This window comes from Hydractinia symbiolongicarpus, chromosome 3 (genome assembly GCF_029227915.1).
Source record: "Hydractinia symbiolongicarpus strain clone_291-10 chromosome 3, HSymV2.1, whole genome shotgun sequence".
NCBI lineage: Eukaryota > Metazoa > Cnidaria > Hydrozoa > Anthoathecata > Hydractiniidae > Hydractinia > Hydractinia symbiolongicarpus.
Window position 1 is genome coordinate 23,354,513 of NC_079877.1, and position 16,051 is coordinate 23,370,563.

The 16,051-nt window shown below is 33.3% G+C and overlaps 1 protein-coding gene across 2 annotated transcripts; it reads right to left on the minus strand.

The window, feature by feature from the left end:
- Nucleotides 1–1,204: 1,204 nt before the first annotated feature.
- LOC130636316 (uncharacterized) lies at nucleotides 1,205–13,804 on the minus strand. 2 transcript variants are annotated; one of them, XM_057445991.1, is made up of 17 exons: nucleotides 13,625–13,804; nucleotides 9,501–10,167; nucleotides 8,787–8,964; nucleotides 8,406–8,690; nucleotides 7,948–8,100; nucleotides 7,189–7,260; nucleotides 6,741–6,827; nucleotides 6,391–6,545; nucleotides 6,068–6,192; nucleotides 5,721–5,778; nucleotides 5,266–5,479; nucleotides 4,832–5,014; nucleotides 4,536–4,607; nucleotides 3,668–3,772; nucleotides 3,006–3,066; nucleotides 2,605–2,687; nucleotides 1,205–2,479 (listed from the first exon to the last, which is right to left on the minus strand). In XM_057445991.1, the coding sequence occupies exons 1-17, from the start codon at nucleotides 13,713–13,715 to the stop codon at nucleotides 2,423–2,425; spliced, it is 2,646 nt and encodes an 881-aa protein (XP_057301974.1). In that variant the 5' UTR covers nucleotides 13,716–13,804; the 3' UTR covers nucleotides 1,205–2,422. The 2 variants fall into 2 exon arrangements, with proteins under 2 accessions (XP_057301974.1, XP_057301975.1); XM_057445992.1 differs by lacking the exon at nucleotides 13,625–13,804 and adding an exon at nucleotides 12,542–12,795.
- Between the last annotated feature and the right edge of the window lie 2,247 nt (nucleotides 13,805–16,051).

A 16,051-nucleotide genomic window follows, 5' to 3' on the forward strand; every position in this document is an offset into this window, starting at 1 on the left:
CCTTTTTGTTTCTTCCAAACTAGGCCAATGTGGAAGGACAAATAGACAGAAATCGCCCGATAAAAACTGGGCAATCTTTTTAGAAGCAAGGCTTACATGGTTTCTAAAGCATTAAATGTGTGTCCTTCCCTCGTGGTATCAATATTTTGGACGTCATTGCAAATTGACATCGTTCCGAACCAAACGTTTTGAGATGCAGCTTAAAGTATCGCTTGCCCGTGTCTGTTTTTCTTTCCGGACAAGTAATGTAATTTGAATATAAGTCGACATGGTAAAAAAATTGTGTATTTCTGACGCACTACCGTCATGGCTTAATTTTTCTTCTCTGGAATCACAGAACTTGTAACATGTAAAACTCTAAATTAAAAATTAACCATCTAACTGTTTTTCATTTGTCATAAACTAGGTAGAAAGGTTAAATTGTTCAATACTGTATTTTTTCATAAGTATAAATTATTAGTTTTGAAGCAAACCCCTCAACATAACGGAGATGGTTTACTGGTAGCGCATTCCACTTGTCATCATAAAGTTTCCACCATTTAAAGCCGTATACTGACCACGAACCAGGTTGCGCGTCGGGCAAGCAAGTTGGAGCAATGACGGACGTATCTCTGACTGTAATGTAACACAGTTGCATACAGTTGACTTGGAGGGAAGGAATAGCCAGCCCTGAGGATTAAATGCCCAATGATGTTAAACTTCCCGTCACTTACTTAAATATCTTGGTTACATATTGTCATCAGGATGATAGCTCAACAGTCGAGCGAAGTACATATCAAGCTATCTAGCGTCAACTGTATACTTATAATCTGCGCGGGTACATCTAACTTGTTAATTTTTTTTAATTTTCGGGCGGAATCTCCAAATGCGAAAAAAGTCCCAGGGAAGACGATGGTTCAATTAAGGCTTTGTATATTTTACCTACAGTACCCTACGTTCTAATTTTTCGGCACTGCCGCTCTGTGTCGGGTTCTCGAATCACGGTGACGGGAGGTGACAGACATCAAAATGTTGGATTTCTTTCTACTTTTTATTTAACCATCTAAGCAATTTCATAGAAAATAAAATCTAAAATCAAACATTAACAGAACAAGATTAGACAGGCGCCAGTTTCTTTCAGAAAATTCTCGGCTTTCACACTTCCACAAGTAATTTCGAACACATTTAACAACTCTGCGACGGAGAGACAAGTAATCACGTGACATTAAACAGATCCACGTGAGACACGAACGTTCTTTTATCAAAAAATGAAATAACAAAATATATATAATTGAAATTAAACAAAAAAAAAACACGATGGGCAAAAATTTTCGTCTCGATATAACACAGTCAATTAAACACACTATTTTAAATATTATACAAAGTGTACAAGCCGAACACGCTTCACGCATTAAATAGAGATGTATATACACAACATGGTAATAATATCGGCAACCGTCAAATAAGTAAATAAATATATATCTGTAACAACACATTAAATAATACGTTTGCTAAATACTAGGCACATGGTACAATAAAATACTACAAAAAAATGGAGTATGCTTCAGACTACAAAAAGTGCTGCTGGCAAAACTTTGATTATCTGAAATATAACACGAGCTTAACAAAATCTGGACCCAGCCCACAGACTTAAACGTCTTTACAACAGACGTGAAGCAAAAAAGATTGAAAGATTCTGCAAGACAAAACACATGTTACTTTTTCGTTTGCAGCAGCCGGTATCCCGAACACTTTGGGAAATGAGAAAAACTGTTGGAGGTATTATATAGTTTTCTCGCTTAAAAGAATACTTAAAATTTTAAATGTTTGTACGAGGTATTAAAAACGTCCCAAAAATTAAGACGCAACAGCAATATATCATCAGCGGTGGAGAACACAAACTCCATCCACCTAAGTTTAGTTCGGTATATCACAGAGGTTATACGAGGATGAATCTATTTATAACTAACTACAATTTATCGAATCTCTTATTTCGCGTAAAAACATAACAGAGCTAGAACTAAAAAAGACAAGATGAGAGAGAGAAAATGAGAGAGGATGCTTTGAAATATGAACAGAGATCTTTACATGAACACGTATGAATAAAAAATAAAACCAAAAAAACATCAAATTAGCATAATTTTACCGCACAAAACAAAATAACTATTTTCTCCTTCCCAGCAAAATGAACTGACGTGACGTAACGGGCAAATTTAATTTAATTAAATAGGAAGTTCACGGGGATTGGTCAATACTCAAACCAATCAGAATCGGTATTTGCTTGATGGCAAACAGAAATGAAAACGCCGTAAATAATTTCTCCATAAACACACGTACATTTCAAAAAATATAAAAACGAAGGTTGGTAACAAAAATGCATGCTGGGAAAACAACAAAACAATAAGCCAATTCGGCCATCAAATCCAGTACCTTGCAAAATACTTCACACGGCGCTACTGGAGGTATCAATCGTGATCGAATGAGTTCTAAATTTTGCTACCTAAAAATACGAAATAATAATAAAAATAGGAAAATTTAAGGCTTTATTGAAGAAGTGGAAGTTTTGGTCCCTTTTAGTTTAAAAAATTCTTTATTTTACTTGGTTAATCCGTGAAGCTGATTTACCTCTTGCTGTTCTTCTTTGGATAACCGAGCCATGTTGATGTGGGAAAGAAGTGATGGTTTCAGTTCGTCGTGCACGAAATTAGCTGAACAAAACAAGAACTTATTTTGATTGAATCAATTTACAAAATCTGAAAATCTGGAAATAAATGAATTCTAACGAGGGAAAGAAAAATAAATGACTCTGTAATTAAAAATCTGTAAGTCGAACTTATAACTTGAGCAAATTTAATGGTGAATTAATTTCCTTAAGAAACTTTTATATTATTTTTTCTGTAATTAAAATCCCCTTAATGGAGGAGACGGACTAATTGTCCCAGAACTTTCTATAATTGGAATTTCTTTCCGGTTCCGGTTTCCAACATGATTAGAATTAGTTAAAGGCAAAATACATAAACGCTTACCCAACGAAGAAATTCTTGCATACCATTTTTTTAAAGTTTTAAACTTTTTCTTTTCGCTAATCTAAAAAAAAAAAAAATGAAAACTATCAGTTTCTCCCTCCACTTTTTCGAGGGTTAGGTTGCCCGGAAGGAAAGAAAGCGGGAGGAAGTGTGACGTCATTAAGGATTTATGTTAATAGCTGCCTGTTTTCGACAACATTGGCACATTAGCCGCCAGACAGACACACGCCTTCCTTGGATAAGCGCGTGGACTATCGGCTTTTAAACAAACTAGCCACATACGAGATGTGATTGCTTTTAAAACACTGTACATAGCAATGCTGGACAACGCAGGGTAAACTGACTATGTACTCTAATTCATGGATATGAACTTAATTTCAGGGAAATAACATCAGTGAAAGCACGAGAATGAAAGTTCTCTCAATTATGTTCCTCTCTTTTACAAAAGCTGTCACCAATGTTAGTAAATTTCTTTCTTAAGCGCGGTGATATTTGATCTTCGCATTATCTTCCCTATGTATGCATGCGCATGGTTATTCATTTCTAAGCAAAACTAAAACATTCCATCATGCCGAAACTCTTTTCTGCACACTTATAAAGTGTTCACAAACCAAATAGAGGAGAAGACTAACAATTTACAAAACAACAATGGCACAACTTACTTTTAAATCTTGGGCTAAAACTTTGAAGAAGCAATCTTCTGACAAAGAAGACATATCGAACGATGCGAAAACCTGCTCAGCAGATTCCGAAATATATTTCAACACCTAAATGAAAACCGAACCATAAATTAAAGTTGTACTTTTAATAACAGATGGCTGCAATGGTTGTCGTCTTATAAGAGGGTAGGTTTGTAAATTGGTCACAAAAATCACATATTCTTCACGCGTAATAACTTCTGACTGCGCGCCATAGGACAAAATTACGTTCTCGTTTTCCCAAAAATAACAGCCACAAAGGCAGAAAACTTATAAACATCACGTCTGCTTTTTGTGCAAAAAACTTTAGGCCTTACGCCCGTCTTCAAAAAATTAAGCGTCAGGAAAATGCACAAAGTTTTCATTTGCGAGATTTTCTTCCTTAAAGTATTACACTCTACAAGTGTAACAGAGTAACGCAGGTTTGGATTTTATCTGAAAAAATTTTACCTGCTTATATAAAAATTCGTGCCGTCAATTACTTAAATATAACATCATAACTTATTCATAATTAAATATGAAACTGTAAATGTGAAAATCCAGGGAACGAAAAGAGCTTTTAAAAAATTTAAAAACACTTGTGAACCAACTTTATACAATCCTATAACATACGTAAAACATCATTTTACACCTCGGGTTCCCTTTAAATTCACCAACTGCAGGAGGTTTGACTAATTTATGACGGTGTATTGACTACAAGATCTTCCATGCATTCCTAATACCGGCTGCCCTTTTCGGGTAGTTACACAACATCGTTTAAAAAAGAACAAACACGTGTTTTAAAGAAACAAGATCCCAAAAGTAGGTGCCATCCCAAAAACAAAGTACTTACCATATTTTGCAGCAAACCAGCAACATTGTATTTCAAAACATGTTTTCGAAGTGATGATAATATAATACAAGCCTAAACAAGGTGTTATACACATAATCATTGCATAGTAAAAATAACAACATTAAAGCCATACATAAAATATATAAAAACAAGAGATGTTGCACTAGAACGATCGAACTAAGAACCTTAAGGTACATAGTTAACATGTTACTGTAGAGCAGAAATACAATTCAGAAAAAAAGGAACTCAAAAACTTGGTCTAGTGACACACTAACAGAAAAAGGGTAGGAGCTTACATTGTGCGGATTTAACAAGTCAGCACAGCATTCCACACATATATTTAACAAGTCCGGTACATCATAATACTCCGCTGCACAGGCCAGCCCGGATACAATGTCCACATGGACCACACACACGCCGGTATGGAGGAAGTCACACAGCGCTGTGAACTCACTCACCTCAAACTCTGTGATAACATACTAAAAATTAAACATACAATGTCAACAAACTGTCTACAGAACTCTACACCATAAAATTTACTATCTAATTCACGCAACAAGCAAATTAATATATACAGGATTTTTGTCATACTTTATTGCAATATATATCTCGATAGACTATAGACATTCTTACAGTTTTCAACCATAAAAAACGAGTTTGGTAGTCTTTCAAGTTCTTTATTCATCTGATTAAACCAACACATAAACAAGAAAAGAAAAAAAATTGTCACCTCAGAAGAATTTTGATTACGCAAATCTACAATGCTTGATTTCGGTGATGGACTCTCATGGCTCGTTGAGCGAGCTTTTTTCCACAGCTCAGACCATTTTGTTTGCGACCTCATAAAAGTGAGGTGTGCTGGAGGAGTACGTGAAAGCATAGATGATCTCCTTCGCAGTTGCGACAAGTTGCATTCGGTTGGGAAGAGCATCTCGTTAAACACACTAGGTGAATATACACGAAGTACGATAAGCGAGGGCATTAAACTCTAGCTAGAGTCTTAATTATAAGAAGTACTGAGCTGCAAGCATAACCGTGGCCTGACATACCGCGAAGCCCAAACAAATATCTTTACAACAGGAAAGAAATTATAAACCCTAAAGCCTGGACATTAAGTTTCCGTTTTATCGCTGATGTTCATTGGAGCTTTAAAATCAAGATTACAGAATTCGTAATACAACCTACCGGCTTCTAGCAGAAAGAATAGCTTTAACTCCAGGTACGATCTGTTGGTTGTATGTCCCTAAAACAGGAATACACACAGTGAGCAAAATTGCATGTTATAGGTTAAAAAATTTAAGAAGTTTACATCCAACAAATTTATGTTATGTTTTCGGCGACGTTATGGGGGCATATAAGAATGTTTTGGAACAATTAGTGTAGACATTATTTTTAAAGCTCTAAAAAAAAGCTCAAAATCAAAGATGCGGGAGAGCCGGAGGTATTATTTTTAAGTAAGAATATGACTTTCTGATCTATTATCTTCATTACGTTAAACAGAATGTTCAAGTTATTAGCGAGCGCGTACTTACCAACGTTAAAGAACACATCGTGATATTGGCTAACTCCGTTTGAAAACGTGCGATTGAAATTTTTCTGCGGCTGACTACCGTTTTCAAAACTTTCACTGAATAATGGCGGATATTGTCCTAAAGTCCTGGAAAATAATATAAAAAAAGGAAATTAAATATCTCTCTTTACGGTATTAAATATTTTCAACTGTTTTTTTTTTGTTTTAGTTTGAAAGTAAATCAAATCAGAAAACAATTTTAATCAATTTTCCTGAAGCCCTTTCATCCATTTGCTGGAGTGAAAAGGTTAAAAAATATACAGGAATAAACAATGACTGATATACCTCGATTTGATGTTAAAATTTGGTGGGCTGGACCGTGCACTAGATCTCTGTGGCAGAAATCTTTGAAAGGCACTCCTGGTAATTCTTGGCGTAGGCACTTCCTTACAAGCTTGGTCGTGAACAATTTCTTCGAGAAGCTGCCTTCGCGTTCTCTCCTGAAACGAAAAGAAAAAGAAAAAATGAATAATAAAATTTAACATGTCACGAATCAGGATTAATATTTGGCTCATATGCAATTTGCGATAACGAAGAGTGATTTATGCTATCCAAACATACCGATCAATCAAACAACATTGACCAGGGCTGCAATTTAAGACACGGAAATTACATATCAATAAGTCAATAAACACCTGCATGGCAGAAAACTTTGGTGAACGGTAACTTGCTCTCTCTCCATTAATAATCTTCGTGAACAACCAATTCTGAAATATTTCACCCTAAAGAGAAAAAAACCTTGATTTAAAGTCCAATTTAGTAAACAAAGTGACTTCCAGTGCAAAATGCCACGACTATTATTATTTCCGCTGAACATTGGAAAGAAAAATAGAACTGAGAGTTTGTTGCACTATGGTGGCTGCACTTTAGAATTAAAATGCTCAAATGAGAGTGCTACAAATGTAATAGTGTATCCTTCATATATAGCTCTTATTGTTAGTACTGCAAGGAATAAATTTTAGAGAAGTTATCCAAGGTTGATAATCATAAATGAAAAACGTATGGCGAGGTTATCCTGGTCTGATAATCATAAATGCAAATAAATTATGCATGGATAAAAAATATTTAAATTTTCTTTTATACCTTTTTAAAGAGCTTTGATGGAAATATAGCTGGTCCAAAGGGTAACACTAAATCCCTAGATACAACAGCCACCTGAAAATAAGAAAACTAAATGCATACAATCCAAACATCAAGACAATGGTTAGTTTATTTGAAAATATATTTCGGCTGTAATCTTTAGTCCAATAAAAGTGGTTAAAATCGTAAAAGTTAAATAAATATGTTAAAAACAGTATGTACACTAATTAAAACTCTCGTGATAATATTCACATAATACACATGTTTAAAACTTGATGGTTTGTTCACCGCTCCTGAACTCATCTTTAGTATTTAATGAAGGTTTAATTTCTCTAATCAATAAAGCTTCCAAAACATTTTTGTTTAAAAAAAATTCCAAATTAGTCTCGTTAAATATAATAAAAACTTATTTTAAAATTATTTAGATTATTTATTATAAATATTCCAAACTGACATATTTGACATTCTTCAAGCTTTAAAGCAGACAGATATAAGGAAAACTCCCAAAACACAAACAACACAAATTAAAATCATTCACATTAAATTATATTTGAATATATTGACATTTTAAGGTTTTAAAGGATTTTCTGTACTAAATAATGGATATTTAAGGTTTTTACGGTCACCTAGTTTAATTACAAGGTTTTCAAGTCCTAGCAGGCACACTGTTAGAGGATTTCATGGAATTATTGAGTGATCCAAGCTTCCAGATACTTCATTTCAGCTCCCGCAAAACATTACACAACCTGCTAAAAATTTTACCTTATAGTACAAGCCGGATTCAATCCACTGAGGTTGGATAATGATGAAAACATGCAGAAAGTTTGATTTAATGGAATTAGGGTCAAATTGAGCACCAGGAGCAAGAAAAACAATGCACACAATGTCGTTACCAATATGACGCTTTCTTTGCAACTACAAAAGAAATCGTTTAAAATAAAAAAACAAAACTTCAAGACAAATAAAACCTTAAGGGGATGAAGAACTAATTTTTGTGAAGCCAGCAAGTCCTCACATTTTGCAAGAATGAAATTTAAATGAATTCTGCAAAAAAAGAGAAAAAATAACTCAAAATTCATCAGAGTTTAGAGTGTTTTTAAATTATTTTTTGGGAAATAATTTTTGTGGAGTTCACAAAAAGTCATTTTCCAATGGAGAGTCTACAAGAGCATTCTTAGGTACACTGATGATAAAAAATGCAAACATATAAAACGTCATACTTTCTGGTCATCGTGTTCTTCCATCGGTAACAACGTTGAAACATGAAACATAATTTTATATTTCTGCCATTCTTTGTATATTGAATGTTCGCCAGTAAGACCATGGGAAGTATCTAAACCACCGTTGTAGCCTTTAAAATCCTTTAATTTTACTTTATCACCTAGTAAACACAAGAAGTCTTCGAATTCAGAGTTGTGGCCAGTGTTAGTGAAAAAATCCTCCTCTTTAATTTGACCATCGTTAATAAAGACAACGCCAACTTTGAATTCCTCTTTTAACATTACCTAAAATATAAAGATTGGTGACGTGAAATGGTGAAAAAGAAAAGAAATTCTCAGATGTATTATACACAGATGTTATATAGTAAAGCAAAATAATACTTTGTCTAGATAGTACAACTTGTTAGGAGTAGGTTCATTGAATGGTCGAAGTGAGGATGAAATTTGAAGTTCTTTGCATAAAACCTCCAGGACTTGTCTTTCGTTGTATTTTTTTGAGCAGAAGCACGAGACAGGTATTAAACCTTCAACTACGTGCGATGACGATCGAATTAATACTCTGAAAAAAATGACGAAAGAAATGTTAGTTAAAAAAAAAATAATCACAATAATTTAGATAAGAAATCTATTAAATCTAAAACCAAAGAAATATCAAGAAAAATCATGTCACTCCTTTGACAGACCTTTTCTTGAAAATGTTTTACTTCATACAAAAGAGAACTAAAAGTGTTGGAAACTCACAAAAATAATTTTGTAGATTCAAAATAAATACTATATTACGCTACAAAACTTGAACATCCAGAGGAGAAATATTTATTTATTATTTCTTTTTTATTTGAAGGGGGGGGGGGGGGGAGAGAGGTCAACGAAAAAAGTTTTAAAAAATCATAATCATATATTGAATATATAGGAATCATTATAAAAACAAGTTAAACAGATTTAACTTTCAATAAACTCAAAGAAATTTACATAATTAGTTTTTTTGTTTATTAGCAGTTTAATATGATTTTGTTACCCACAATTATGAATTAGGAGTTTAACCGTACTAAAATAACATGCAAACAAATCACTTAAAAAAGACTAATCACATCATACCTATAATAAAATTTGTTATTAATGATTTCCTGTTTTAAACTCATCACTAATGGACCAACAAGTTCATCAACAGAGTAATAATTGAAATGCTGCTCTTCCAGAAAACATGTCTCATAAATTTCTTCCTCATAATGTTCAATTTTAAAAAACACTTCATTTTGATTTTCTTCTTCCCAGAGTGGTACATTGTAATTTCTAGTATCATTAAGCTGGCTATAACAGTTTAAAAGCGGGCAACTTTCTTCAGTGCATTCATTCCAAAACCCGCGGCTTTTTAATAACAATGGTTCTGAACAGCACCTACATTTTGATAATGTCAATCTTAGCTTATTTTTAAGGGAGGATGGCGTCTTTCCACTTTGCAAACAACTCAGGTTTTCGCGAGATATCTCCCTAAACTTGCGCAATTCTCGTATTAGGTTTTCGTGATGGTTTGGCAATTCAAAGTCAGCATGTTCCCAACAATAAAATAATTTTCTAGGTGATAAAAAATAATTTTGCATGGAAAGTGTTCTCTTACAAACATTGCAGTTAAAGCAGTCAACATGGCATGTGAAGCGTTGACATATGCCCTTTTCTCCGTAAAAGTAAATTCTGTGTTTTGGTTCTTTTATTGCCTTTCCACATAACTGGCAAGTGTTTTTGCCATTTGGTGCCATTAGCTCATCTAAACAAGAAAAAAGTATAAGTACAATTGTCAAACCACACAAAAAATAACACGAATTAATTGGATTCAACACTTAATTTCTATTGTGATGTGGCAAAATATTTTGACCTTGTGTAAAGGTTTTCATGTTGTAATAAAAAATAAATGAGGAGAGAAAACTTAATTAACTCAAAGCTGTACACAATGGCAATAATACATATATTATATATATGCACTAATTTTTTTTCCTAATAAAATTTAACTGCTGATGTCTTCAAAATTGATCTGTTTCTTTTGTCTTTAAACAGAACATTGCTGAACTATATACATTTTTTCGTTCTTACATTGTTCCTATTGAAGATCGCAGTAACTAAGAAAAATCTTTCAATTTAACGTCACAATGGCTCTTATTGCAAATTGCAAAAAGGAAAAAGAATGTCATAAATTTAACAGGCTTTGACCACAAGAAATTTTGAAGTTATATTTTCTGCAAAAATATTTACAAGTCCTTTGTCTAGAGATAATCAATCCTTATTTTTTTAACAAAATTTAGCCACTAAGGGCGTGGAAGGGAACAAATAAACGAAGCACTACAGAGAATACAAGACCCAGAAGGTTAAACTGTTATGCACACAAAAACAAAATAACATGTTATCCAAAAAGAAACATGTAAATATCCACATGAATGTGTTTTTAGCATTTAAAAATCTAAGCATTTAGAGAAAATACATAACATAGACTATCCATCTAACTAAAGATTGATGGGTTTGCAAGAAACGCTTGCAAATCTTGTTACAAAAAAGTGTTATTCCCCTTTGTTGTAGTAAAGGTTTACAATACCAAAACACAACTATGTTTTATTTGCTATGGTACTTTTGCAGGAGTTTAGCATGCTTATTTGTGTCACAAATAAGGCAGCATATTACTATACATGTCACTGGCTAAATATAACATATATCATCCATTATGTAACATCTATATATCTATATAAATTATATGTGATGTGCCAACTTTCTCTGTGCACTATTAATACTGCATGACTATGACATGACATCTTTAGTATTAAGTCTAGGATCCAACCATATTACCTATTTTATTATTACCAAAACCTATGTAATATACAGAACAGACAGAAAATTTGTACAAAGTGGAGCATGTTAGACGTGTTTCGGCATGAGAATGTTTGAATTTTGCATCGAGACTGTTGACATTGCACAGGCATAAAATATATATAAGCAACAGACTGCAACAAAGATATCAAGTGAAAAAAGACTGAAAAATATGTAAAGTCTGTTTTTACATAGAAAATAATAGTAAAAAAAAACAATTCCAATGCATTTTAAATGTTTTATCATATTTCTTAAAAAATATAAATTACGTAAAAATGCACTTTGATCTAAGTGGTTCTTTCTTTCTTGCTTGTTAGGTTGCACGCGCATATATATACAGAAATTTGTAAACATATGCAACTAATCTATTTTAATCTGTTGTTATCTTTATCATTTGTTGAATACAAAACAAACCTATGATTTAAAAAATATAGACAGGTTGGAGAATATTTTTAAAGAAATTGAGCTGTGCGCTCTCTTCTGTAGGTCCTCTTTGTGAATTCTTGGATCCGAGTTAACATTATGAAATATTAGAAACAAAAATATTTCGAGAAAAATGAGTTAGCTACATATATATCTGGATTTATTAGCAAAAATTATATGCATATGTATATATAATAACATTGGAAATTTGGAATACCATATTAGAATAACATTTATTGTAATTTAAAGTTTTTTAAAAATTTATACAAGTGTGACCGTAATATTCAACCGTGATTTGCGTTGTCATTTATTTCTTTATAAAATATCAAAAGTTTGGCCACTAATAAAGACAGTTGTGCCTATATATGGTGTATAAATTGAAATTTTGCATGTTCCCATAAATTTTGAAGCATGTTAACCCAGTTCCATTAACTCTCAGTTTTTTCATCTCAATGCCAACTCTCTCTGCTTTTTGAGTGATAGAAAAAGATACATATAGGCAGCAATGCTTAATAAAACAAGTCAGTAAGTTCTGTATTGCAACTATTATAACCATAAAATAGGCTTTAAAATTAATTTCAATTGGTCTCTCACATTGAAACACATCACAGACTTGGGATGAAAACCACAGAACTGACGTTTTAAGCGGTTTGTTTTTGGCTCAAAACCCTGTGCAATAGTTGCCCTTTTCCCTGGAATTCTTAGCAAGTTGTCTTATGAGCCAGTGTAGTTAGCTATAGCTAATCTGGATAGTTTAACTAAAATATATAGCTAAATGCTAAAATTTACGTTTCGTTGCAACCCAAGTGGAGTTGTTATTATAGCTAGCCAAACGTTTTGTAAAACCTCTTCAAATAGCATACCTTGTGAAATGGATCTAGGGTTTAATGCTACGTGATAAGATTGATACAAAGGACTGACATTTTAAAGATTCTAGCTTCAGTACTTGCGGCGATTGATCTTCTTTCATCTGCCTGCCATCTTGACCTAAGCCTTTCTTTGTCTCGATGCTTTTTGTGTTTTTAAACAATCCGCTTTTGGCTGGACACTTGTGCCATGCCTTTTTAAGTGAAACTTATTCAGCGCTGCACCCGCCCTCTGACCCAGAGGCCCGATTTATTACTACACCTGAATATTTAAAAACGAGTAAAAACATTATTACACTGTTGAGCGTTTTTAAAATTAAAGTCATAACATTTTTTTTTATTATTGCTTGTAACTTTTTCCATTGTGCCCAAAGGTAACGCACCATTCTCGTCCCCAGAGCTTTTTGAGATTAAAACCTGGAAAGTGCAAGTTTATCTCAACAAAGAGCTCTGTGGTCGAGAATGCTAACTCACAACAAAACATACATATATAATTTAAAAAAACTCGAATTTAATGTGTTCGTATGGAAGCTTTGATCTTTTTTAAAAAAATTAAAAAATAATACACGCGCTAATAAGAATAAAAACGGGAAAGTATTAGCGAAACTGTTACTCAACAAATTTTTTACTGTCCAATAATATACACGGGGGCTTTAGAAATATCAGAAAAAGAATCTCTCAAGATCTACCTAAAATCTACATGTGGTCTTTCTAATAACTGAGAGGAGGGAACATGTTCTGCCCAAAGATTTGAAAAAAGGTTTTTCGCATTTTGTTGGTTTTCTTTATTGTTTGTTTTGTTTTTCACTTTGTTTCCCCCCATCACTCTTTTTTTTCTCTTCCTTAATTTGCGTAAATGGTGCGAAAAAAACCCTTGAAACTAGACTTGAAGGCTCCTCAAAGCGGAATGTTTTTTATACCAGTCAATAAAACAACTGGCTTTAGAAGATCCTGGGAAAAATTTGGACCTGACAACCGTAATTCACATATGTAAATTTTTGCTTTTTTTTTTGTAATATACTTGCTAGAAAATGGGATATCGCGACTTGTGACGAGAAGTATAGAAGTTGATCAAATTACCTTCTTCTGTGAAGAATACATCGTCGCCAATCTCACTGCTATCGCCAAAACTTGAATTTAGCAAGTTTAGAATTTCTACTGGTAAATACATGGCACAAAATCATCAACTTTGTGTATTTGTTTATTTATGTTGACTGTCTGTCTGTTTTCTGTTGTGTCAAAAATAAGTACCAAAGCTCACAACCAGTATCTTCACTGGCTTTTTTTATTTCACTTTTACCAATTCATACAATTTCTCACCAGTCAAACTTCATGAAACGAGAGAAACAAAGTTATTAAAAATTTCATATGACAAATATATTTTATAAATGACATGTCCATCATTATTACACGTTGTTAGATGACAGCCTAATTGTCAAGTCGTCACCCAAACCGCAAAGTACAAACAGAATCCGCAAAGCGATGAAACAATACAGGTTAATCGATTCCTCCTTAAACCTTTAACGACGTATCCTATTGAACTCATTACAATGTGAAAGTGACATATAGAATATTTCCGGTCTATGTCCGGTTTTAATTTAATTAGGTATCACATTCTGTTAACTAATAAATTTATAGTCACGTGCTAGCCCGTGGAAAAATCCTCAAGAGTTTGCCTGTTGTTATTCGCAAAGCATGTTGGCGCGCAGACGGAGGGACCAACAAGCAGATAAGAACATATCGAGCATAAGAGTGGTTGTTAGCCTGTGGAAAATACACGAAGTTTCCACCCGACGGAAATAAAGTTGATAAAATATATCGAATTTGTGTTATTAATAGTTAGGAGATTTCGTGCGTGGTTCAGCATGACTCGTTGTTAGCTGACGAATAGACAAAAATACGGCTATTACTATAGGGATTTTTAATTTATTTCTGTTTTATTTTTGGAGCATGACTTAATCTATATTATTATAAGACTTTTTATTTGCACATTTAGACATAATACAACCCGTTTATGGTTTTTCAATCACTTTTAAACCTTAATTTTGAAAAAAACACCCCCCCCCCCCTTTTGTGTCTACTAAACAATGTTAATAAATTAATGAGATAACAATATAATATGATATTTTTGTATCTGACACATTTCTTCGACTTCAATCCCAGGATCTTTCATAGAGAGATGTCTCCATCCTCAGTGTAAAAACACTACAGGCCCTGGGCCTAAGGTTGTGCTTCATACTTTTTCTTACTATAAATAGAACTTCGTGTGCTAGTTCGCGCCAAATTAATGTGTCAAGTGTTTATAAAACTGAATTCGTGTTTACGTTGTTCTATTCATGGACAACGTCAATTTCTTAATAAGGATGACAGGAAAACACGCTAGATTGAATACAGACAGACATTTTAGTAGGGAATTTTATATTTTCTTCAGGAAGGCGTAACTTTACACAAGCAAAGAATAAACACGGAAATTTATTATAACCTGTTGATCTGACAGATATTTTTTATTTCTCGGATAATCGAGACAGTTCTTCAAGTTAATACTATTATCAGTATCATTGAGAAGCAAACAGACCTAAGAACGAGGTTGAGTGTTGTGAAATTCTTTTGCCTTGACAATTTAAGATGGACATAGGTTGTTTTTGTGGAATAAGATAATCCACTGTAAAAATGCTAGTAGGGAAAGCTCCATCAACTTGTCTTGATTGGAATTACATCGCTTTTTGCTTGATATATCGTCTGAACCTGATCTTCTTGAGTAGGGAAATAACATGCTGCATCAGCAAAAATTTATAAAAAAACAAGTACCGTCTATCGTCACTATGGCCAATAAATTCCTAAATATTTTCTCTTAACTAATCCCTCACTTTTTTCTTATTTAGATTTTCAGTAGGCTGACGAATCCTACGTGAAGGACCAACCATTGAGGAATATCTTTAAGTAGTCGTTAGCTTGCGAAAGAAAATCCCTCGTATATATTTTCTGCATCCTTATTTCGAGCATCAGTTTTCATCTCTTCGTACAATGTATTTGGATTGGGGAGGGGCTGGAGAAGGGGAGGTCCGGACTAAAGCTGGTGGCAATCACTTTGAATAAATATACAATAGGTATTTTTACTACTATAGAGAAGACACTATGACTGCTATCTTCAAACGAGATCATATCATGTTTGACGTCATACAAAAAGGAAAAAAATCAAATCTTATTAAAAACGTCTGTTATTCATATATAAAAACTAATTAACGAAAGCAATTATGTTTCCTGGAGGTAAATAACGAGGTATTTTTTTTTGTATAAGATCAATATGAATTTTGTGACTAATGTGATTTTTTCCTCAATCCTGCCACAGAGATATAAAATATTCTTAATCAACCTCGTCCCTAGGGCTCCTCTTCTGTACCTATAAGATAGTGGTAATTAATTGGTAGAACTTAACTAGGCTTGACACAAAAATTCTGGAGTTCTTGTCACTAAATTATATCCATTACTGTGCAAGAAGGTTGTCAC